The following is a 26,637-nucleotide window of genomic DNA, read 5'->3' on the forward strand; positions in this document are numbered from 1 at the left end:
CAAGAATTTGGGGGAGCTTCACAAGGAGTGGACTGAGGCTGGCGTCAGCGCATCAAGAGCCACTATGCACAGACGAATCCTAGACATGGGCTACAAATGTCGCATTCCTCGTGTGTCAAGCCACTCCTGAACCAGAGACAACGTCAGAAGTGTCTTACCTGGGCTGTGGAGAAAAAGAACTGGACTGTTGCTCAGTGATCTAAAGTCCTCTTTTCAGATGAAAGTAAATTTTGCATTTCATTTGGAAATCAAGATCCCAGAGTCTGGAGGAAGAGTGGAGAGGCACAGAAACCATGTTGCTTGAAGTCCAGTGTGAAGTTTCCACAGTCAGTGATGATTTGGGCTGCCATGTCATCTGCTGGTGTTGGTCCACTGTGTTTTCTGAAGTCCACAGTCAACGCAGCCATCTACCAGGAAATCAGCGCAATTCAGTTCAGGAACGGATGTGTCTAAGCTGGTTATTTTTAGTGAATAAAAACCATTTCCCAAAAGCATCGTTAGATAACTATGGTCGTTAGTTCCATTGAACTTTATTGGTAATGGCGGAACTTGCGACCATAGTTGCTTTTGGGAATCGCACCCCAGAGCAATCACTGCAGTGCGATTCACAAACAAATGACAAAAAGTGACAAAAAATGTTGACCTTTTTTTAGATGTACAGTGGGGCAAAAAAGTATTTAGTCAGCCACCAATTGTGCAAGTTCTCCCACTTAAAAAGATGAGAGAGGCCTGTAATTTTCATCATAGGTATACCTCAACTATGAGAGACAAAATGAGAAAAAAAATCCAGAAAATCACATTGTAGGATTTTTAAAGAATTAATTGGTAAATTCCTCGGTAAAATAAGTATTTGGTCACCTACAAACAAGCAAGATTTCTGGCCCTCACAGACCTGTAACTTCTTCTTTAAGAGGCTCCTCTGTCCTCCACTCGTTACCTGTATTAATGGCATCTGTTTGAACTCGTTATCAGTATAAAAGACACCAGTCCACAACCTCAAACAGTCACACTCCAAACTCCACCATGGCCAAGACCAAAGAGCTGTCAAAGGACACCAAAAACAAAATTGTAGACCTGCACCAGGCTGGGAAGACTGAATCTGCAATAGGTAAACAGCTTGGTGTGAAGAAATCAACTGGGGGAGCAATTATTAGAAAATGGAAGACACACAAGACCACTGATAATCTCCCTCGATCTGGGGCTCCACGCAAGATCTCACCCCGTGGGGTCAAAATGATCAAATGATCAGTGAGCAAAAATCCCAGAACCACACAGGGGGACCTAGTGAATGATCTGCAGTGAGCTGGGACCAAAGTAACAAAGTAACACATCAGTAACACACTGCACCGCCAGGGACTCAAATCCTGCAGTGCCAGACGTGTCCCCCTGCTTAAGCCAGTACATGTCCAGGCCCATCTGAAGTTTGCTAGAGAGCATTTGGATGATCCAGAAGAGGATTGGGAGAATGTCATATGGTCAGATGAAACCAAAATAGAACTTTTTGGTAAAAACTCAACTTGAGGAGAAAGAATGCTGAGTTGCATCCAAAGAACACCATACCTACTGTGAAGCATGGGGGTGGAAACATCATGCTTTGGGGCTGTTTTTCTGCAAAGGGACCAGGACGACTGATCCGTGTAAACGAAAGAATGAATGGGGCCATGTATCGTGAGATTTTGAGTGAAAACCTCCTTCCATCAGCAAGGGCATTGAAGATGAAACATGGCTGGGTCTTTCAGCATGACAATGATCCCAAACACACCACCCGGGAAACGAAGGAGTGGCTTCGTAAGAAGCATTTCAAGGTCCTGGAGTGGCCTAGCCAGTCTCCAGATCTCAACCCCATAGAAAATCTTTGGAGGGAGTTGAAAATCCATGTTGCCCAGCGACAGCCCCAAAACATTACTGCTCTAGAGGAGATCTGCATGGAGGAATGGGCCAAAATACCAGCAACAGTGTGTGAAAACCTTGTGAAGACTTACAGAAAACATTTGACCTCTGTCATTGCCAACAAAAGGTGTATATAACAAAGTATTGAGATGAAATTGTGTTATTGACCAAATACTTATTTTCCACCATAATTTGCAAATAAATTCTTAAAAAATCCTACAATGTGATTTTCTGAATTTTTTTAGCACAGAAACGTAGTAAGGAAATCGTTAAAATAGTCCATGTGGCATCAGGGGTTCAACCGTAACTTTATAAAGCTACAAGAATACTTTTTGTGCGCAAAGAAAACAAAAACGATTTTATTCAACAATTCTATAGTTTAAAAAAAATAAAATAAAAAATTTCTTGGGTCTGAGGGTACACTGAATTTTTGAGAGAAAATGTGAAAAGGGAAAAAATTGCTTTAAACGTAGTTTTATGAAAAATGTGAATTCTTTTTTTTTTACTTTTTTCCTTGAACGATCTATATAACACGGTTCACGTTTCTTTCAAACTTAGGGTGCACTTTTTAATTTTTTTTTAATTTTTTAAATATAGCTTTGTTCAATTTATGATGTTAATAACTGGAAACATCAATTGGGCTCCTTACAATTATAATGTTCTAATGTAGGTAACTTCCAATACATATGTAACTGTTAAAAACGACTCTCTTCGTCTACTTCTGTAGACCACTGTGGGACTTCCCTCATTTACTTTAACGGATGAGGACCTACGGATGGGTGACCCGGCAGAGAGCATTCGCCGTGCAGCTGTACACTTGCATGAATCCCAGCATTCACACACACCACAGACTCTCAGACAGCCTGGATCCCTGCTGCATGACCTGAACATACCTGAGGTACAACACAACGAGAACAACAACCCTGATCAATCAAATATGATTCAACAAAAAACATGCAGACATCTCAATACGTGTTCTGTCTAATGATTCAATAAACGGTTCCTTTTTAAGAAATGGATATTTAATCTATTTTGAGTTGTGTAATTGTGCAATCCTTTAGCAGAAGTACATTGGCACAGGTGAGGCAAAGAAGTTGGTGAGCTGCATCTCTCGGACCGTGATGCTTAAGAGCAGGCATGCTAACAGACTTTCAAATGCTGAGGTAAGGTAGTTTATATACGTTTTATGTCGGTCTATATACAGTGGGGCAAAAAAGTATTTAGTCAGCCACCAATTGTGCAAGTTCTCCCACTTAAAAAGGTCTGTAATTTTCATCATAGGTATACCTCAGCTATGAGAGACAAAATGAGAAAAAAAGTCTAGAAAATCACATTGTAGGATTTTTAAAGAATTTATTGGTAAATTCCTCGGTAAAATAAGTATTATTTATATCTATTATATTATATCTACAAACAAGCAAGCTTTCTGGCTCTCACAGACCTGTAACTTCTTCTTTAAGAGGCTCCTCTGTCCTCCACTGGTTACCTGTATTAATGGCATCTGTTTGAACTCGTTATCAGTATAAAAGTCATCTGTCCACAACCTCAAACAGTCACACTCCAAACTCCACCATGGCCAAGACCAAAGAGCTGTCAAAGGACACCAGAAACAAAATTGTAGGCCTGCACCAGGCTGGGAAGACTGAATCTGCAATAGGTTAGCAGCTTGGTGTGAAGAAATCAACTGTGGGAGCAATTATTAGAAAATGGAAGACATACAAGACCACTGATAATCTCCCTCGATCTGGGGCTTTACGCAAGATCTCACCCCGTGGGGTCAAAATGATCACAAGAATTGTGAGCAAAAATCCCAGAACCACACGGGGGGACCTAGTGAATGACCTGCAGAGAGCTGGGACCAAAGTAACAAAGGCTACCATCAGTAACACACTGCGCTGCCAGGGACTCAAATCCTGCAGTGCCAGACGTGTCCCCCTGCTTAAGCCAGTACATGTCCAGGCCCGTCTGAAGTTTGCTAGAGAGCATTTGGATGATCCAGAAGAGGATTGGGAGAATGTCATATGGTCAGATGAAACCAAAATATAACTTTTTGGTAAAAACTCAACTTGAGGAGAAAGAATGCTGAGTTGCATCCAAAGAGCACCATACCTACTGTGAAGCATGGGGGTGGAAACATCATGCTTTGGGGCTGTTTTTCTGCAAAGGGACCAGGACGACTGATCCGTGTAAACGAACGAATGAATGGGGCCATGTATCGTGAGATTTTGAGTGAAAACCTCCTTCCATCAGCAAGGGCATTGAAGATGAAACGTGACTGGGTCTTTCAGCATGACAATGATCCCAAACACACCGCCTGGGCAACGAAGGAGTGGCTTCGTAAGAAGCATTTCAAGGTCCTGGAGTGGCCTAGCCAGTCTCCAGATCTCAACCCCATAGAAAATCTTTGGAGAGAGTTGAAAATCCGTGTTGCCCAGCGACAGCCCCAAAACATTACTGCTCTAGAGGAGATCTGCATGGAGGAATGGGCCAAAATACCAGCAACAGTGTGTGAAAACCTTGTGAAGACTTACAGAAAACGTTTGACCTCTGTCATTGCCAACAAAGGGTATATAACAAAGTATTGAGATGAAATTTTGTTATTGACCAAATACTTATTTTCCACCATAATTTGCAAATAAATTCTTTAAAAATCCTACAATGTGATTTTCTGGATTTTTTTTCTAATTTTGTCTCTCATAGTTGAGGTATACCTATGATGAAAATTACAGGCCTCTCTCATCTTTTTAAGTGGGAGAACTTCCACAATTGGTGGCTGACTAAATACTTTTTTTCCCCACTGTACCTGTATATCTGTAAGATGTCTGTTAAAGATCACTTCATCTGGAATGCATCTGCTGTGTACAAACATCTGACAGACATCTGTAAGATGACAGTTTTACATACATTCTAAATCATAAACATCTTAAAGACATCTAATAGATGTCTATTTGACATCTGATAGGAAATGTCCTATAGATGTATTTCAGATGAGCAAGCAGTCTAAAATATGTCTTGCAGATGTAAATGCAGACGTCAAATAGACATGATTCCGTGAAAGTACGTGTGTTATCGAATCTTACGAGTTATATGTAGTGTATCAAATATTGGCCTAGGCTACACACTGTGATCACAGTAGTCTGACTTGCAAACAAATAACTCCTACTAGTCGTTATTTTAGGTGAATCAAAATCATTAGCACAAGCAGTGTTGTCTGATTCCAGAACAAAGGACTTTTATGAACTCGCTATTTTAACGAATACTTCAAAAGAAATAGCGGTTTGAATCAACCTGACGAATCACTTGCTGAATTGAATCCATCAGACATCAGACTCAATCAACATCCGAATCACTTTTATTTTGGGAAGCACTGATAACTTCAGCGACCCTAATGTAAATATGTATGTCAATACATTTTTCAAAACAGAATTAAAAACATACAGAAACTATGTGAGTGAAGTGTTTTGATGGCTCACAGACTGAAAAAAAGTATTGCCAGATACCCACACTTGTGAGAGGAAGTAAGTGTGCAAGGTATCTCGAAAACCACTTTGGAGCCCTATTCGAGGCTTAGTGTATCCCATCATGCATCATGTTTTGGAATAAATCGTGAGACTTTATGCCAAGATCTCGTGAGAGGTCACGGAAATCTTTCCAATGCAAGTTAAATATTAATAATAATTAGATTTTACATTTAATTCGGTAGAAAAACAAAGTGTTGCACATTTTATTGGTGCAAAGATGACTAGTGGTGATATTTATTTTGTACAACATTTGCAGCTGCTTTTTATCACTTAATGAAAAGCACCACAAATTGTGTCATGTTATAGGGACTACTGAACAGATATTTAGAAGTTGATTTTGAAATGCAAAATAGCTATTTAAAATAAAAATAAAGCTATGTAAACACTTGCATTTTTACAACACTAGAAGTGTATCCCATCAGGTAAAGAAAAGTTGTACACACACTTGTGGTCTTCATCCTCACTTGAACACTTGGGCCAAATACAGGAAATACATAATTTAAGTAGTCAAGTGGTCAAGTGGTCAAGTGTAAAGAACGCAAGTGTGGGTTTTTGGACAAGGCATCTATCTAGATCCCCTGAGAGGAAACCGTAACCCCTCCCCAACAGCAAATTTTAATTAATCACATTAATGATGACAAATTACCGTTTCAATTTCAAAGACAAGCACTTCCTGCAGGCCAGAGATAAAACGATGTACAACAGCCTTTTAAATCTGACTCGGTGAATACAAATATCCTCCTGTCTCATCAGAAAAATGCTTTTGAACTATAATTTTAAAAAGTAATATTTAATTTGGCATCTCAGCAGCAGTGCAGTTGGCAGAATCTGCATCCTAACAAAAGAAAGAAAGAAAGAAATAGCAATTCCGTGACCAATGATAAAAAATAAATGATTTTTTAAAAATTAAGCCGATGAAATACAATATTTGAGAGTTCAGCATCATCTCAAATGTCAAGGAAAAAACAAGAGAAACAGCAAAAAAAAAAGAAAAAAAAGAGGAACGTCAAAAAGCTCTTGTTAACATTTCTTGTCAAGCACATGTCATTGAAAATAAAGAGGTACTTTTTCGCCCTCTAGTGTTTAAAAACGAGCATCACAGTCAGTCTCACGGAGAGCTGAACAAAAGCGCACTGCTGCCACCCAGCGGCAGACTCACGAATTACAGTCTGCGATTTCAACGCCAACAAACACACAAGACTACATATCACCAACACGCAATTAACACGTAGTTTACATGCAAATCTCAATAACAGACGCCTTTTTAAACAATTAAACAAGACTTTTCATTTGCAAAAACTGCATACATAGCCTATTCCTCAAACCCATGCAATGCACTTACAGCGTTCTCTTGTGCGTGCTTATCATCAGACAGTTCTGGCAGTTAATTTAGGGAATTAAATAAACATGTACTTACAGAATTCATTATGGATTCAGCACACAGATGTGAATTCATATTGTAATCCAGTGTGAATTCGTTATTTTGGCCTTTGTCTCACAGATTTATACTGAAATGTAGAAGTAGAATGCGGCCTGTATGTAGCTGTGGCAGGCGGTCTGAAAGTTGTTTCTAATTGGACAGGAAGAAATTGGGTCTAAATAATTATTCTCATATTTTAATTCTTTCTTTGGGCCAGGGTTAAAAATCTATTAACATTTCTCAGTGTCATTATTCCGCTATAAATTATTGTCTCAAGGGGACATTCTAAAACGCTTAACGTGGCTTAATGCATTAAAACAGTGTTTTACAAAGAAAAAACTCAGTAAACACATTGTTAATAAAGTATACTATTTACAGACAAGCAGATGAGCATAGAATAAGAACTCAACGCGTTTAATTATTTGTGTTACCACGTTGTATTTGCTTCTTGGTGCTCATAGGGAACAGCTGTTGATGGATTTCTTGTACACTCAAAGCAAAGGCATGTTGAGTTGCATTCCCATTACAAAAGTTTGTCTTTACACAGATAGCTATATAATGTGCATCTGAATCGTTTGCTGCTAACGTAGATAACTGATGAATACAATTAATTAGTCGTGCAGAACTTTATAATGCTAAACTAATGACTTGGTTTATTATTCTGAATTTGAGAATTGCACGTTTTCTTAACTTCTATTCTGTGTACAGGTCATATAACAATTATTTTTAACATATTGGCTAGCATATAAGTATTTATTTCATATTTGTGAATTTAACATTTATGTCCACTATATTGTTATGGCGTTCTGCCACGTAATTTGACTCCTATATATATATATATATAAGGATTAAGCTATATATTATAGTTTAATGTACACATATGAATGTCATATAGGCTACTTCAAATTTAAAGTAACTGCTTTCGATAGATAGATATATACACTGAACAAAATTATAAATGCAACACTTTTGTTTTTGCCCCCATTTTTCATGAGCTAAACTCAAAGATCTAAGACTTTTTCTATGTACTCAAAAGACCTATGTCTCTCAAATATTGTCCACAAATCTGTCTAAATCTGTGTTAGTGAGCACTTCTCCTTTGCCGAGATAATCCATCCACCACACAGGTGTGGCATATCAAGATGCTGATTAGACAGCATGATTATTGCACAGGTGTGCCTTAGGCTGGCCACAATAAAAGCAGCATGGAGACTAGTCGTCACATGATAACTGTTACTTTTTTCAGCGTTGGTCAATCACCGCATCAATCAATGAATCAATCGCTTGTGATTACAGATGAATGCATGGCTGAATTCGGAACAGCATACTAGTATATAGTCACACTTTTCCAATTTTTTCATTTTTTTTTTTTTTTTTTACCATATCATTCTATGAAATGAAAATAATTGGGTCTGATTTCTAAATGACACAACGCCAAAAATCAAAGAATGTTAATGAATTAAGAATGCATGGACTGTAAAAGCTGTATGGACCCAAAGCAAAACATATTTTGAATTTACAGTAATACAGTATAAGATTGCTGTATGTATCCAGTAGACGGCGGTATAACCTAGAAATATTATTGCATTTGAGTGCAATCAGCCTCCTGCTGCGTTTACAGACAGCCAAAATGAGTTCAAGCTGTGAGTTTAAAGGTAAGATAATAGAGTGTAAGTAATGCGTGATTACAGGCTTTCCCGCTGACTGCTTCAACACACACTTTAAAACCAGATCTGTGCAAGCAAACCTGTTCATGACAGAGGCCAGAGCACTTTATCAAACATAAAATACATGCATAACCGTGGAGAATGAATTTCATGCATCAGAGAGGCTGAAATTGAAAAGTGAAATTGTTAGAAGTGAACAGTTTCCGCAGCGAGTTTTACAAAGCGGTGGTGAGGGAACGTTCACCTGCAGCAGGTGAAGATGATGAGAGTTTCTAAAACCAGCAGGAGAACTGAATTCAACCACAGAGATGGGAAAGATATCGGAACAGGTTCGAGTGTCTACATCTTTCAGTCATAATGAGTTCAGTAAAACGCGTTTTCAAAGAATTCAAGACATTGACACTCACAAAAAAATTGTCATTAATATTACTAACATGTATCATGGTATTTTTTAAAGGACCCTACCATATAGGCCTACCTATTATATGTAGTCAGCCGATCATTATTGGAAAACAAACCAATAATGACCAGCTGACTATCTATTTTACCACTTTCTGCATACCTACTTACCCATTACATAGATAGATAGATAGATAGATAGATAGATAGATAGATAGATAGATAGATAGATAGATAGATAGATAGATAGATAGATAGATAGATAGATAGACAGATAGATAGATAGACAGATGGATGTAGAATGATATTTATCTATCTATCTATACACACACACACGCACACACATTGTGGCTGTGACCTATACACACACACACACAAACACAAACGTTGCTGTGACCTTTGTCATGGTAAATTTATTTCAGTATGTTTTTGCTTTCTATAAATATAGAACACACACAAACACAGAGAGAGAGAGAGAGCTGTCAGTTTTACTGTTAGCTGGGTCTGGATGATATCTGCCATTGCCAGAATATCTCCTGAGGTTAGTGCACTAAAAAGGCAACAATGCAAATACAACTTCACACACTTTCAATGCCAGGAAGTGAAATCACACCACAAACACACACAGACGCATATGCTGTAAAAGTCAGAGGCGTGATGTGTTTGCGTCCCTGCGGGGATGGACATAAAACACACACACACACACACACACATACTGGATGGACTGTGTCTGCTTCGGCTCAGGGTTCCACAGGGAGATCTGTGTACCATCTGAATCTGAGGAAATCACATTACTCCAGAGTCATCCAGTGTGTGTGTGTGTGTGTGTGTGTGTGTGTGTTTTCAATGCAGCACTTATGGCCTGAAGTCACACAAACAAATACATTCTACATAAGAATGGAAATTGCTTAGTGAATGTATGTACAGTATGTGTACAGTACATGGTCACATGTCTCTTTAGATGCCGAAGACTTTGCCTGCAGGTTTACAGCAAAACACAGCGATTGTGTGTGTATGTACATGTGCAAAGAAACAGCTTTAGGTTTAAAGAGAATGTTTAGATTTTCAGATTTGCACATGCATATCATATGTTTGCATGAATTTCCACAGGAAAGAAGAATTACAAATGAGATCTCCTTCATCTCATCAATGAAGAGCATCTGAAGTCTCCTGATGTTTCTCCTGAGAAAAAGACCGCGGTAATCCCTCCTGTAGGGTTTCAAAGGAGATCTTAACATCTCAAACTCGATCAGATTTGCCTGTTGCAATCAGGTCAGAGATCACACTATGAACTCAAACATTTCTCATCAAATGATCTGAGCTGATCTCCACATTCGTTTTATAGCTCTATACTCTCACTGCATGACAAATATTGACTAATTTGTCTGTTTTCCGAAGGAATTATAGGAGAAACGTGAAGCTGATGCTTCAGTGAATCTTAAAGGGTTAATAAGGTATTAGTACATTTTAAAAATGACAGATTAATAAAGGCTTTAGAAGTATTTTTCTTTGCTAGTTCATGTTAACTAATTTTAAGAAAATGGAACTTTATTGTAAATTGTTACCATTTGATGCCTTTGGGTTCTTTTTTCCAAAGTTTTTTAACCCATGGTGTGTGTGTGTGTGTGTGTGTGTACTGTATTTTGTGTTTTCTTTTAGTTCTGTTTGGCAATTGGCAGTAAAATCAGATGGTAAATCAAAGTAGTAAAGCGTTCACACTATAACACACTACAACACACACACACCCACTCACACACATACACAAGACCACTTTCAAGAACACACTGAATGTGTGATCGCTCCCCATAGGTCTTTGCTCACACATAAAACACACAGTCTGCTTTTGTAAACAACACCATTACCTCTATTTCTCCCTCATGACACTCTGTGAGTGTCATGGCTCAGAAACACATAAATAGTCACAGTTTTTTTCACCAAACAGCCAATATAACTACACTGTAAATATGAATGTAAATGACACACATGAGTTCATCAGATGTCCTGCAGGATCTCTAGACACCTCAAATATCCATATTGAGACTCAAAGAACTTATAAATCAATAGTCTCAAGGCCTTTCTTTATGATGGGCTTCTTACTGGAGGAACCACTTATGGTCTTTGGAGTTCTTGCAGAAAGTAATAGTTCATCAGGTTGTCTGATCTTTATTAAAGGTGCTTATAGAGGTTCTACAGAAGGATCCATCTGTGCAATGATCTGAGGAACAAATAGTGCCACTATAATCTTTTCATTTTAACACTGAAAATGTTTAGAATCAGATGTTTCTGTACTGTTATTGCCATACTCTTAATATTACTAAACTAATCTTTGATTTTAAAGAACATGCTAAAACATCTGGTGTAAGATTTACTTAGAAACTGTTTACAAACAGAAATTGCTAGTAAATTTCACTAATAATTACAAATAAGGTAAGCAAAGCATTGAATTAAACATGACATTTTTTAAATAGAAGGACTGAAATAGTATTTTCTTGTTTTTTACACTGTAGTTCACCCATCATTTCACCCATATTTGAGTTATGTGTGAATTATGTACACATTTTCATACCTTTATTGAGAGTTCCCGTCACCAGTTTGCTCACAGACAGAGCAAACTTCACTAACCCATGTTTGCAGCGCCTGGCACAGCCGGACATCCTCACAATTTCACTTGGTGCGAGCTGCTAAGTCCAAACCAGTTCAACCAATATTCAGCTCAACAACAGATCGGACAGTCAAGGAACAGAGTAAAATGGGACCATCAGCAAGGAGAACCAAAATCCAGGACCTTAGAGAATCAACTGCAAGTGAGCAAAAGTTACATCCACAAACTCAACTGAAAGGAAGCTACAGATGAGACAAGTGTTTGATTGCTTTCTACAGGGTAAAATCCTGTTCTTTCTCCAGAGAGCTCAGTTTCCGCTCAGATAAAGGATGCACAGAAATCAATGAAGGAGCCAGTCAATGAAACACCATGAAAAGACTCCATAAAAGTTCAACTTTGGACAAAAAAACCCCAGGAACTTTGTGTCCTCGCTTCTCCAAAGAAAAAGTGCAAGAAGGACAGGAAAGAAGAGAATGATTAATTAAAAAATGTCAGAGTCCCTGATGATGAAGAGTGATGATCAGCTGCAAACTGACGCACAGCCTGATTTCATCCGCTTTTATTCCCACCCTCTCTCTCTCTCTCTTTGTGCTGCAGAGCACCGTTTCACTTCCAGCACTGCTGTGTGTGGACGGTTTCCTCCGAGGCAAGACGGCTCTGTATTACTGTATGTGTTTTCTCTACCGTATCTCCTCCCTCTCTCTTACATGCTCGGCCCCTCTGCTCTTCTCTACACTCTGCCCTTCTAAACCAAGGTATTGCATGGATGAAGAATATTACTGCAGTTACACCACTAAAATGATACATATTGTATACTGCACTGTAAAAATAAATGAATAAACAAACACAGACCTGTCAATGGACTCTGTTAGTAGCCTATGCAAATCGGATCAGATTTACAGCAGGAATGTCAAAGCATAATTCTTATCTGTATCAAAACTGTATGAATGAGTGAGTGAGTGATGATTAGGAACAAGAAAATGCCTGTGACAGTGCAACATATCTGTTGTTCAAATTACTGAATACAATTTTAAGTCATCCCTCAAAATCAGTAAAATTACTAAAAAGGCTTGTTTTGTTTGTTTTATAGAGAGCTTGGTTAATCAGGCCAATAAAAAACTCTTCATTTTTATTATAGAAATGTGTAATTTTATTACAAATACATAAAACTGATTCAAAATCAGTTAAAAACCATCGCCATTTAGCGGCAAACCATTGTTTTGAAATGGTTCAAATGTAACAAAGCCTCATTTGCTAAAACCACATGATTTTAGCTGTTTGTTACGTGCTCCAAATCACCTGTTCAAAACAACTGATTCGTAAAGGTTTCGAAGCTTCATGAAGCAGCGTTTCAAAAGCACCAATAATTAGTCACCACTTTCTGTCACGTCAACAAACAAAACAAATAATATTATAATGATCTGTGAAGCTGTTTGTCTAAATTCCAGAGTACGGTGGCCCAGTAGTGCACAACACAACGCATAGGACAAATTTGGTTGTGTTGTGCTAATTTCGTTGTGTTGCGACTTGTTTCCGTTATCTTGTGCTAATGTCATTGTGTTGTGGCTTGTTTCCATCGTGATGTGCTAATTTTGTTGTGTTGTGGCTTGTTTCCGTTGTGTTGTGCTAATGTCATTGTGTTGTGGCTTGTTTCCATCGTGATGTGCTAATTTCATTGTGTTGTAGCTTGTTTCCATCGTGATGTACTAATTTTGTTGTGTTGTGGCTTGTTTCTGTTGTGTTGTGGCTTGTTTCCATTGTGTTGTGCTAATGTCATTGTGTTGTGGCTTGTTTCCGTTGTGTTGTGCTAATGTCATTGTGCTGTGGCTTGTTTCCATCGTGATGTGCTAATTTCATTGTGTTGTAGCTTGTTTCCATCGTGATGTACTAATTTTGTTGTGTTGTGGCTTGTTTCTGTTGTGTTGTGCTAATTTTGTTGTGTTGTGGCTTGTTTCTGTTGTGTTGTGCTAATTTTGTTGTGTTGTGGCTTGTTTCTGTTGTGTTGTGCTAATTTTGTTGTGTTGTGGCTTGTTTCTGTTGTGTTGTGCTAATTTTGTTGTGTTGTGGCTTGTTTCTGTTGTGTTGTGCTAATTTTGTTGTGTTGTGGCTTGTTTCTGTTGTGTTGTGCTAATTTTGTTGTGTTGTGGCTTGTTTCTGTTGTGTTGTGCTAATTTTGTTGTGTTGTGGCTTGTTTCTGTTGTGTTGTGCTAATTTTGTTGTGTTGTGGCTTGTTTCTGTTGTGTTGTGCTAATTTTGTTGTGTTGTGGCTTGTTTCTGTTGTGTTGTGCTAATTTTGTTGTGTTGTGGCTTGTTTCTGTTGTGTTGTGCTAATTTTGTTGTGTTGTGGCTTGTTTCTGTTGTGTTGTGCTAATTTTGTTGTGTTGTGGCTTGTTTCTGTTGTGTTGTGCTAATTTTGTTGTGTTGTGGCTTGTTTCCATCGTGATGTGCTAATTTTGTTGTGTTGTGGCTTGTTTTCGTTGTGTTGTGCCAATGTCATTTTGTTGTGGCTTGTTTCCGTTGTGTTGTGCTAATGTCATTGTGCTGTGGCTTGTTTCCATCGTGATGTGCTAATATCATTGTGTTGCGGCTTGTTTCCCTTGTGTTGTGCTAATGTCATTGTGCTGTGGCTTGTTTCCATCGTGATGTGCTAATATCATTGTGTTGCGGCTTGTTTCCCTTGTGTTGTGCTAATGTCATTGTGCTGTGGCTTGTTTCCATCGTGATGTGCTAATATCATTGTGTTGCGGCTTGTTTCCCTTGTGTTGTGCTAATGTCATTGTGCTGTGGCTTGTTTCCATCGTGATGTGCTAATATCATTGTGTTGCGGCTTGTTTCCCTTGTGTTGTGCTAATGTCATTGTGCTGTGGCTTGTTTCCATCGTGATGTGCTAATATCATTGTGTTGCGGCTTGTTTCCCTTGTGTTGTGCTAATGTCATTGTGTTGTGGCTTGTTTCTGTTGTGTTGTGGCTTGTTTCCATTGTGTTGTGTTAATTTTGTTGTGTTGTGGCTTGTTTCCATTGCGTTGTGCTAATTTTGTTGTGTTGTGGCTTGTTTCGGTTGTTGCGACTTGTTTCCGTTCAACAAGCCATAATACAACGAAACTAGCACAACACAACGGAAACAAGCCGTACCCTGAGACCATTATGGCACATTTATCATTACTTATGGAGCCTTTGAGGACTATGGTGATTCGAAGATAAGGTGATTAAAAAGAATAGCTGATCATCAGTTCTCAAATAAAATCTGAAATACACTGTTGCTGCATTTTTATAGTTATTAAAGGGGTCCTATTATGCTCTTTTACAAAGTCTTGATTTTGTTTTGGGGGTGTATCTAGAACAGGCTCTCATACTAGGTTGTTCGAAAAACACATTCTTTTTCACATATTTTACATTATTACAACACCTCTCTCTCCCCAGTCTGGCATGAACGGCTCGAATAGTTCCTGTATCAAATGAAGGCCCGCCTTCTGAAATACGAAATGTGCTGTGATTGGTTAACTGGGCCAGTGTGTGTTGTGATTGGCAGCACTCGGCGCCTGGTCGGGAAATGTCATGCCCCTTACCATAGCCGCCTGCGAGCTTCAGTGTAAATATTGCGTCAAAATCAAATCAATTTGAGCGCGATTTAAACCTGGATGATTGTAACCACTCTAAGTTCCTCTGCCTTGGGAAAGCTAGCGTGTCTCCGACATAGTGATAACACTCGTTGCCTTCTCTAGTGCAGCTCAACCAGGTCTCGTCCCATTCGTCGATATTTGTGATATCACAAATCCTGGAAATTATGCGTTGTAGCCCAAACAAGTCGTTCGTTGTAGTTTTTGAAAAGTGATTTCTGTTAAATAAAATATCTCCTTTTGAAGTGGACTTTGAGCTTTGTAACTTTGCAGATATTTTTCATGCTCAAACAGCAACATTACAGACTAACTAAAAAGTGAATAAGCATAATAGGACCCCTTTAAGAATGAATAAATGTTTTTAAAAAATGCTGAAAACACTATGTTGATAAGATTTATGTTTGATTTTAATAAATAGAATGTTAATATAGACATAGAAAATAGCAGACCTATTGAAATTGGTTATTTGTAAATAGTCTACGTTGTTATTTGTGTATTTATGTATTTATTTAACCTAAAAAGCATTAGGTCAAACTGGAACATTAAAAAAAGACAGATACAGTATGTTTGTTTTACTGGATTCACAAAGGGTACATGTGATTTTAGGCTGTCATATTCCTCATTTGTAAGTCGCTTTGGATAAAAGCATTTGTTAAATGAATAAATGGAAATGTAATGCACTACACTCATGCTGAGTATCTGTTGATTTGGCTGGGTCTAGTTTGTGTAATCTTTAGTACTTTCTGTACAGCAGCACAGCAAGAACCACTGAGATTCCCAGGACAACCACAGACTTTCCAGCCACTGGACTCTGTTAGTATGCAGATCAGATCAGAATTACGGCAGGAATCTCAAAGGATGAGTCTTATCTGTACTAACCCAAAGCTCACAGCTTTACACCTGCAGTGTGACGCAGACCTGCAGCTCAGTGTCGCTCATATTGTGAAATCTTTATGCTCCCAGAAGAACACCAGATCTCTGGCTGCATCCAAATCCACATTCAATCCATCCTAAATAAAATACAAGGGTAAGATTAGTGTGTCCCAAATCATAGGAAATATATGCCAAAGGCGCCCGGGTGGTGTAATATTTACAGTGGATTTTCGAAGTATGCATCTGTGTACAGTATGCTTTTGGGCTCCAAAAATCCCCTCATGTTCAAGAAGAAGAGTTTATGATAGTTATCCATCAACTTTTTACATAGAAAATTAGCAAACAACATGAGACCGAAACTGTCACCACAGTTTTTAAGTGTATGAACCTTCAATTCAATTCAATTCAATTCAAGTTTAGAGGGGTTGGCATCATCTCTTCTCAGGTGTTCTGGATCCAGACTGAAGCTTGTGTAAATCTTTTTTAAAAGTTAAAAAACAGAGAAACAAATAGAGATATAATTCGCGTAGCTGTTGCTACAACCAAGCAAAATTGATTTGTTTAACCCAAGCTAACGAATAATAATGTGCATTTGATCAGATATAACTGCAGTACAAGATTATGAGATGCATTATTTGAATGCTTGGCCAAAGATATGTGTCTTTAATCTAGATTTAAACAGAGAGAGTGTGTCCTTAGAAGTAACTGTTAGTGCTCAAAGGTTGCTCAAGGAATAGTTCACCCAAAAAAAAAAATTTGCTGAAAATGTACTTGTCCTCAGGCATTCCAAGATGTAGATGAGTTTGATTCTTCATGGGAACAGATTTGGAGAAATGTAGCATTACATCACTGGCTCACCAATGGATCCTCTGCAGTGAATGGGTGCCGTCAGAATGAGAGTCAGCTGATAGCTGACAGCTGATAAAAACATGATAATAATCCACAAATAATCCATATGACTCCAGTCCATCAGTTAATGTCTTGTGACATGAAAAGCTGTGTGTTTGTAAGAAACAAATTCATCATTAAGACGTTTTTAACTTCTGGCTAAAATATGATTCCTCTATCCATAATATTGCTTTCTCTTATGAAAAAGTCCTCTCATCTGAATCAGGAGAGAAATATGCACAGATCAAGCACCGTTTACAAGCCAAAATCAATTCTAAATATGTGGCTGGATTTTGATGCGAGAGAACATTTGGATGGACTTTTTAACTGAAAGAAGTGTTATTATGGATTATGGCTCATATTTTGGCCAGAAGTGATGGTTTGCAGTTAAAACGTCTTAATGATGGATTTGTTTCTTACAAACACACAGATTTTAACGTCACACAGTGTTGGCAAGGTTACATTGGAAATGTAATACAGATTACAAGTCAAAAACCAAATGTGGGTCAATTTGCAAAAATATGATACTTTTTTTCTTTTAAAGAGGAATGTCTGAAGAACAAATAATGTTGAAACTAGAGATGTATCTTGTTTACTTCTGTCAAAACAACTGTCTGAGTGCCATAAATAATCATTTTACAAAATGTGCATGCCTATAACTCAAGAAATTTTAGATTTTAGCTCTTAATAAACGTTTCTTTTGGAATCTTAATTTTCAAGACCCTACATTGTTCAATCCCAGAGATATGGGGACCTCAATGAGGCTCCATTTTCAGATAGTCGAATATTACATTTCAGCGCTTAAAAAAAGCAAATGTACAGTTGATACTTGTATTTAAAGCAGAATGTCTGAAGAATAAGTAATGTTGAAGCTAGGAATGCATCTTTTTTCCCGCTATCAAAACAGTTGACCTATCGGTAAGCCCCTCCCCTCGGACGCAGATGAGCCAATGGCAGTTGAGTATCAGTTGCACGGGGAGCGGAACTCGGACATCTTTAGGTTTTAGCGCCATAGAGAAACATTGGAAGATCCAAAGCTCACACCAGTTTAATGGTGTTTATGCTACAAAAATGGAAAACCGATGTGACTAGGGTAGTTGTAACACTAATTGCAGGTATCCTGAGCGGATAGGCAATGTAATTTATTTTATTAAATTTTCTAAATCCAACCAAAACAGAGCAAAATGCCCCTAAGCATTCAACCCAATCACAATGAAGATGAAAACGTTCATTTTCTGGCTGTCATATTCTCATTAAATTACACTTTTCATCTTCTCAAGCAGAACGTTAATGTTATCTTGTGCTTCAGCAAGGTATCTCTGGCTAAAACTAGCTAACGTTAGAGTTAAAGTTAGTGAGTTCATGCTAACGTACAAACCTTAAAGGGGTCATATGATACGATTTCAATTTTTCCTTTCTCTTTGGAGTGTTACAAGCTCTTGGTGCATAAAGAAGATCTGTAAAGTTGCAAAGACTAAAGTCTCAAATCCAAAGAGATATTCTTTATAAAAGTTAGTGCACAGCCGACGATCGCGAAAGGGAAACCCCTCTTCAAACTCATCGGCCAGATCAACCTGCAATCCCCACGGATGCACACATCTTTAAACGCTTTGCTAGTGCTCGCCATAATGAGATGAATAGAGATGCTCTTACCACAGAAATGCACGCGTGAGAATGATGTGTGCTCCCGGCGCCTATTTATACTATAGTCGCACCGGTAGTGACGTCATGGCTGTCGCCGGCCAACGAGTTGGTGTTTTTTCAATGTATGCTTCAGACACGGGTCACGACGAGGCGTTCCCCATAACAACCCCTAGAGGACGCAGTTTGAAGTTCCCATGAAAGGGAACTAAAGTTGAAAAAGTGAAAAAGCATAATAGGACCCCTTTAAAGCAGGCAGTGTTAACCTTATTGTCAGACTTTCAAAATCCTTCATCACTTGAATTAAGATTATAATAATTTAATTTTAAAGCACAGCCACCACAAAATCAGACTTTAGCACCTCTTTTTACTTTGAGATCATTCTGAGGTTAAATACAGATTTAAAATCATAACAAGAAATAGTTTAAATAGCTATGATACTGTTTTTGAAATCAGATCTTTGCATAGCTACGACAGGAAAAACTGGCATCTAACAGTGCCTTTGAAATAAACAGTTAATAGTTAAACAGTTAAAAAATAAACCATATACATAAAACAGTTATTGAATAAGCATGTGTCCTATTCTGCGTCCTGAACTCCTGAAACATTGGTGTCTTATAATTTAGAGCAGTTTGTGCATTTTGGGAAAGAAATCAATTAAATCTGTATGTGTGTGAAAAAAATTCAGATGTAACCCCCTTTGTAACCGTCAACATTTTCAGAAGTAATTGTAATTTAATTACACTTTTTTTCTCAGTAACTGTAACTGATTACAATTACATTTATTTTGTAATTAAATTACGTAATTCCATTACATGTAACTAGTTACTCCCCAACACTGACGTCACAAGACATTAACTGATGGTCATGTGGATTACTTGTGGATTATTGTGATGTTTTTATCAGCTGTTTGGACTCTTATTCTGACGGCACCCATTCACTGCAGAGGATCCATTGGTGAGCAAGTGATGTAATTTCGCCAAATCTGTTCCCATGAAGAAACAAACTCATCTACATCTTGGATGGCCTGAGGGTGAGTGCATTTTCAGCACCTTGAGCAACCTTTAAGCACTAACAGTTATATAATGTAATAAAAATAACCAGATAGCTACGACAGTATGTAAACTGTCCAGATGCAGTTTTATTCTGATAAAATTACTCATAATTCAAGTTAAAGGGGTCTTATTATGCTCTTTTACAAAGTCTTGATTTTGTTTTGGGGGTCTACTAGAACAGGCTCTCATACTAGGTTGTTCGAAAAACACATTATTTTTCACATATTTTACATTATTACAACACCTCTCTCCCCAGTCTGGCATGAACGGCTCGAATAGTTCCTGTATCAAATGAAGGCCTCCCTTCTGAAATACGAAATGTGCTGTGATTGGTTAGCTGGGCCAGTGTGTGTTGTGATTGGCAGCACGCGGCCCCTTACCATAGCCACCTGCGAGCTTCAGTGTAAATATTGTGTCAAAGAAAAAGTGAAAAAGCATAATAGGACCCCTTTAAATATTTTGACAGATTTCGAGAATGGCCTTATTTACAGAAATGTACTCTAGAGAGATATTTTTGTGGACTTTCATGCACACCGATAATTTATTTTCCAGTGTATTCTCAGTGGTGGAAAGCAGCATTTTCTCTCTCTCGTGACCCAACACATAATCTCGCTGAGCCCACATTTATTCAGGACTGTTCATCTATGAGTCCTGTAATGGAAAAATGAAGCCCTCTGTTCCCACAAGCAAAGTGCCTCATCACTGAAGGAAGTGCAGAGACGGAGAGGAAGTTATTAAACGTAGATGAAAGGCAGAAAGAAAGCGAGTGGATAAAGAAGAAGGGCAAGCTATATGTCTGACTGAAGGAAACTTGGCCCGTTCAGATACGCTGCTTTCTGCTTTATGGTTGTTCAAATGTTTGGTGCTTGGAACAGTTTATGTTATCAGTCAGTCCTCTGAGCGGCGCCACAGAAACAAACCCGGCCCATCGCTATAGAAACATCCCCTCACGACAACCTAAAACCTTCAGTTGTCACAATTTATCTGAAAATGTGTTTACTTTTTGTGTGATGAGAGGAATGGATGAGGAAGAAAGAATGAAAGCTTACTTTTTCTTCAGAAAAAGTGCAACATTCACTGCCATAATGCTAAAGTGTTCTGATTGGATTTTAATGCATTGTTATATGTGGATGCTTAAGTATTCTGGTTAGTTGCGAAGTGGCTTCTTAAAGGGATAGTTCACCCAAAAATGAATATTTAGGCAATTTTGAGTAAACTATCACTTTAATGGCTTTTTAAAGAAGTCTCTCATGCTCACAAAGTCTGTATTTGGTTGATCACAAATAGTAAAAACAGTAATAATGTGATACATTTTTACAATTTAAAAGAAGTTTCCTATTTGAATATTTTTAAAACTGTTATTGTATTCACCATTTCAACTATTTTCAATATTGTTAATAATCAAATGTTTGTTGAGCAACAAATCATCATATTAGAATGATTTCTGAAGGATCATGTGACTCTGAAGACAGGAGTAATGATGCTGAAAATTCAGCTTTGCATCACAGGAATAAATTACATTTTAAAATATATTCAGATAGAAAACTGTTATTTTAAATTGTAATAATATTTCACAATAGTCTTACATTTACTGTATTTTTGATCAAATAAATGCAGCCTTGGTGAGCAGAAGAGACTTCTTTCAAAATGACACCAACCCCGAAGAAGTAGTCTATATATAATCTCAAATGAACTGTTAATTATTTTAATTATATTTCACAATATTACTGTTTTTACTGTATTTTTAATCAAATAAATGCAGCTTTGGTGAGCAGAAGAGACTGGTATTAGTGTAACACTTTAGGTTAGGAATTCATCAAGTCACTAACTCTTCATATTTTATGCCATTAATAATGATTTGAGGAAAAGCCAGAAAAAAGACAAGCTGTTTTCATATAATCCTTCCTGTTTGGATTGAAGTAACAACAGCGAGATTAAGGAGCATTATGAGATTTGCATAAGGACGCTGATATCTGTGAGTCTGGGCTGGAATGAGTTTGTTTACGCTGTAATGGATATAAAGGGAAATGATTCTCTGTGTGAAGAATGAACCTGCTTATCGCCCGTGTGATTAAAAGCAAGATTAAACATGAAAAATTAGAACGATTCAACAGAAAAACAGGAATGTGTATGTAAGAAAGAGCATGTAGGAAGTGTGAGACAGATTTTAACAAGTCTCTAAATTTACCATCAGTCCCTGAGACAGACAGATAGACAGAAGACAAAATGCCTGCAGGGGGAAGAGGAGAGAAACACAGAACAAAAGAAAACAATCAGATCACTCACAGAAAGAAGAGGAGAGATGAAATGATACAAGAAAGAGAATGAGCAATAACGTGATTCATTCATAGCTCCAGTGGATCAGGTCTGATCAATGGCTCACAGACATCAGCGACAAACCATATTAAGTGCAAATAATAAAGTGCAACTAACCATGTAATCAAATATAGTTAGGACAGCAAAATAAATGGGTAAAAGTGAAGAAACACTTCTAATACAGCATTTTATATGTCTATTGCATGTTTTATCCAGCTACATATCCTATGCATTTACAAAAATGTCAGTTTCATATTCAGAACATTTAGAAATAAAGTTTTTAACGTAATAGAGCAATAAGCATTTTGTAGTGAACCTGAACCACAGTTTTGATTTAATCCTGAGGGCCTAGAAACTTTCGCCACTGGAATTATTATAGATGTTTTCCATAAGGCAGGGACGATACCAGAATAATAAGATGTTCTAAAAATATCAGTAACAACTGGCGCTAATTGAACAGCACAATATTTTAAGACATTTCCACATATCTTATCTGGACCTGGACTTTTATGGGGATTACATGTTCTAAAAAAAAAAAAAAAACCTTAAAGAAGACTTAATTTCTGTCGAGTTTGATGTACATTGTTGAATATTATGTGCTTTACCCCATGTACATTTTAAAAAACGTGTCTCACAAAAGCTTAACGCGTGGATATAACAAAATACATTCATAAAAGACAAGAAAATGCCACACAAACCTCAACACATACTGTACTGTGCATGAAAAACATCAAGGGAATAATCAACTAGTTAATTATTAGAGGAACAAACTCAAGCTGAAGTCACAAAACAAGTTACTATCTATGTCAAAATCAACAACAAAACTGCAGATAAAACTCGCAAATTGTCAAACAATGTAACCATATCAAGCATTCAATAAGCCTGAACTTCAATCCTAACCCAACTAATAATCCACTATGCTTTTTGGTTTCATTTTTACCCGAGTAGTTTGTAATAGAAAAAAAACTGCTTTGAGATGCGTAATTTGTTTTCCTGTTGAACTCCAGCCAACAGAATCAACAGTCAACCAACAGAAAACTACAATAATACAGTGAAATGCATACATTCTTTGTTGTTGCATGAGAGGATTTGTTAGTTTACGTCAATGCTTAATGCATAAATCAAACTTGAATATTTTTAAGAGTTAAGCTGCGAATATGCATTAATACTCTCTTAAAAAGTCTCTTGAAACTGTGGATCAGAGCAGTGGTTGGATGAGGATGCTTTCGTTTTTAAAACTTAAAACACTTTGAGCGGTTCATTAATTGAGATCAATATATCATTGCAGGGATCAAAGAGATTTTGATTTAGTTCTCCACTGCTTTAATAGGATGGAGGATTGTTGGTGTGAATATCAATATAAACACATTGCAATCATTATAGAGCTTAATGACCCTTCAATATTCTGATGATTGCTTTGCATAACTAAAGGAATATTTACTTTAAATTGTTTAATTTTTAACCCTGGGTTAATGTAGCACACAAATCTTTTACGATACTTTTGTGCTTTTATATCTGTTTATATCTGGAGCTCAACTGCCCAGCTAACAAAAATATGTTCTAAGAATATTTTGCTAACATTACCGTTAAGTTACCGCACAGTCACCACACTGGTGTGGATACTGTACTTTGGAATCACAGATTCTAGCCTACGTCTTGGAAATATGACCCAAATAAGAATTTTCACCAGATATTGTCATCTAAACAAGTAGCCTAACTAGTCTGCCACTTTTGTTCTGACCAACTGAGAAAAAAGCATTACAATAAGTCATGCTACCAATGGTGATTAAATCTAACGATCTGTTAGCTCATATCGCATCAAACCATGCAAATTATTATTATTGTTATACTTTGTTCTCAAATTGGTAATGTTAACAACATCAGCATTACGTGACTACATGTAGTGTGTAGTAGTGTGTAATTTAAATTTCTGTACATTCTAATCTATAATTGCCATACCATTTGAATTTCATATAAAAAAATCTTTTAACTCAAAAAGCAAATTATTCTTCCGTAAAACTGTTTCCCTTTTAAAATACAAAACTTGAGTAATCCCATGTAATCAGATGCACATTTAAAACTGAAATATAATCTAATTTCAGTCACTTACATGTGTTTCATAAACACATAATCCCTTCTGGATTACAATCCGCCATCAAAATGATACATTTTATTATTCCAGCTGCTGTGAGGAAAGGCTATAAATGATCCGCCACCTGCAGCATCCTCACAAGCGATATAGTCTACTAGCCGGGACAACTTCTTCATGTTTACAGATGTTACGTAATGATGCAGTGGCATGCTCGAACTTCCCCAGCTCAAATTATTGCTTTTGCTAAGATTTTTTCTGAAGAAAGATAAACATGTATAGTGATAAAGCCAAAATATGAAATGCCATGGATACATATTTACTGAGTAATCCACGATTTTATAGGTCTATTAGTACAATCTGTTGACTTTAGCAATCTTTGTTGCATTATGTGCCAATGGTGACCTTTTAAAAATTGTGAAAGAGCACTTTTTCTATTAGTTGTTCTCCAAAGTTTGCAAGCCTGTAACTCAAAGAAGTATTAAAGATATCTTAATGCCCTTTTAGATATTGGGTCTTGACAAACTTTCCTTTTGGCATCTTCATTTTTAAGGCCCTATATTGTTCAGTTATAGAGATATTGGAATTTCAAAACATTTCTAAATTTATTTCTAATTTCTAAATTGTTAAATTGTACACATTTTCAGTGGTCAAAAACCAAATGTGGGTCACTTTGCATAAATATGATGATGAAGGTCTAAAGAATAAATAATGTTGAAACTAGAATATCTCGTTTCCTTCTGTCAAAACAACTGCATTGAACATAAGCCTACCTGTCTGTGAATAATTTCATTGTATGGACAGAAGAAATTAAATCAGAGTCAGTAAAAGATTACAGAATTTGTATTTTTGGCCGAACTTTTCCTTTAAAGACACTTTATTAGCACAATATGTTACTCTAACAGTACATTTTCTCTGTTACGTTATATGTGTGAACAGATTTCTATTCTGAGACACGAGGAGAGAAAACAGACTCATAATAAAGCATGTGTAAATAGACTGAGAAAAGAGAGAGAAAAAGAGACTCTACCCACTCATCTGTGATTCTCAAAGGACCAGTAAGCAACATTTGGCGCTGTCGTTTAAAGCTGTATACCTAATGCCAATACAACCTCACGCACACACACAGACACAAGGTGTGCATCAGCAGTGGTGTGCACAGAGCTCTGCTTTGCATAAACAGCCGATCAAAGAAGCTGAAAAACTGTCACAGACTCTGAAAGGGAATGAGGTGATTCTTCAGAGAAACAGACTGCAGTAAAACCACCTGCTTTAAAAGCGGTCCCAGCAGACACGTGTGCTCGGCGCTATAACAGTGTCTTTTACTCAACAGCTGTGGTGCAAACAAAATGAGACTAATTAAACACACGGTAGGATGCTGGACTTTGTCAGTACCATGCCAAATGAAATACTGAAGGAAACCTCACAGGTTTGGCTCTCCAGCTGCGATAATCACACCAAACACAAGTGCGGTCAAATTAGTGGCAATTGGGCGAATTTTCGCGGGCAAAAAAAGAACCATTTTCTATCCACCTTATTTTTCAATGCGGAAGTAAGCCGTTTTCTGTCAATGTGCGAGACTTCCGGTTCATTGCCGCTGTAGGGAAATAACGATCAGAATAACAAAGTGCAGTAAACAGCAAAACTGTTTGCACTACAAACCAGTGTGTTCATAATTAAGATAATACATTAAAATAATATGGTAAGACACACCAGTTTGTAATATCAAGCCGCAAAACAAGGATGTTTTGTACAGCTAAAAATAGCTGGAAGAGGATGACACCGGACCCCAGACACATTAAATTTACAAATGGCCACGGCCGCTCTTACGGGAAAAATAAGGTGGATAGTCAATATGTAGTGACGTTAAAGTGCAGAACTCACTTTCAAACCAAGCAGTTTTCTGTTGTTTGGCATGGTCAACCTGTTTTCACGTGACGAACATGTGCGTGCCGAAACTTTTTGGGCTTACTCGAAACTCCCAACTGTGCGGATTCCTATTGAAATTACTAGAACGCGTTCAGAGAAATTTCACAGAGCAATGTTAAATATCTTTATAAGGCATAAAGGGACGTAAACACAAAAGCATTTTTTCCTATTCAAGCTATTCAATGGGCTGGCATGTCACAATGCTGCTCCTGAAACTCAAACAGTATATGGCGCTAGCAACCATCAAAGTCAAGGGTTCGAATCCCAGGAATGCATAATTTGCTTGGATTCATGGTAATATGAATTGTCTACAAAATGTTACACTATTACAAGCATGTAAAATGGTCTATTGGTCATAGTTTAAAGGGATAATGAAACATGGAAATTCTACCAAATATCATTGATTTATTAGTTTTTCTTAATATTTTGAATTAGATTTTATACTTTCTGATTTCACTTGAATTTGAGTTAAAGTTTTAGTGATGCTGTTGTTCGCTTTTGTCAGTTTCATAATTTTTTTTTTTGGAGGGCCTTTTTTATTTGCATTTATTAGTTTAGTTTATTTCGTTTTAGTTATTTCAGTACTAAGCTAAATGAAAATGAGAAATGTTACCATGGCAACTTTATACATTTTATTTTATTTCAGTTAATGTTCATTTTGTTTAAAATAATGAACAGTTTTAGATTTAGTTAACCATAATAACCCTGAGAGTTCATGATTACAGATTTT

General features: G+C 37.3%; 1 protein-coding gene across 2 annotated transcripts in view; it reads right to left on the bottom strand.

The window, feature by feature from the left end:
* The window catches only part of kcnip1a (Kv channel interacting protein 1 a), an 84,829-nt gene that overhangs the window by 49,585 nt on the left and 8,607 nt on the right, over positions 1-26,637 (bottom strand). Inside the window, exon 1 of one of the 2 annotated variants that reach the window (XM_016234208.1) lies at positions 11,464-11,742. The exons of the other annotated variant lie outside the window; for it this stretch is intronic. Coding sequence (XP_016089694.1) covers positions 11,464-11,551 — 88 coding nt within the window. The 5' untranslated portion in view covers positions 11,552-11,742. Of the gene's footprint in view, positions 1-11,463; positions 11,743-26,637 lie in introns of those variants that run through there. 2 annotated transcript variants of the gene reach the window in all.

Source organism: Sinocyclocheilus grahami, unplaced genomic scaffold (genome assembly GCF_001515645.1).
Source record: "Sinocyclocheilus grahami isolate Dianchi unplaced genomic scaffold, SAMN03320097.WGS_v1.1 scaffold447.1, whole genome shotgun sequence".
NCBI classification, from domain to species: Eukaryota; Metazoa; Chordata; class Actinopteri; order Cypriniformes; family Cyprinidae; genus Sinocyclocheilus; species Sinocyclocheilus grahami.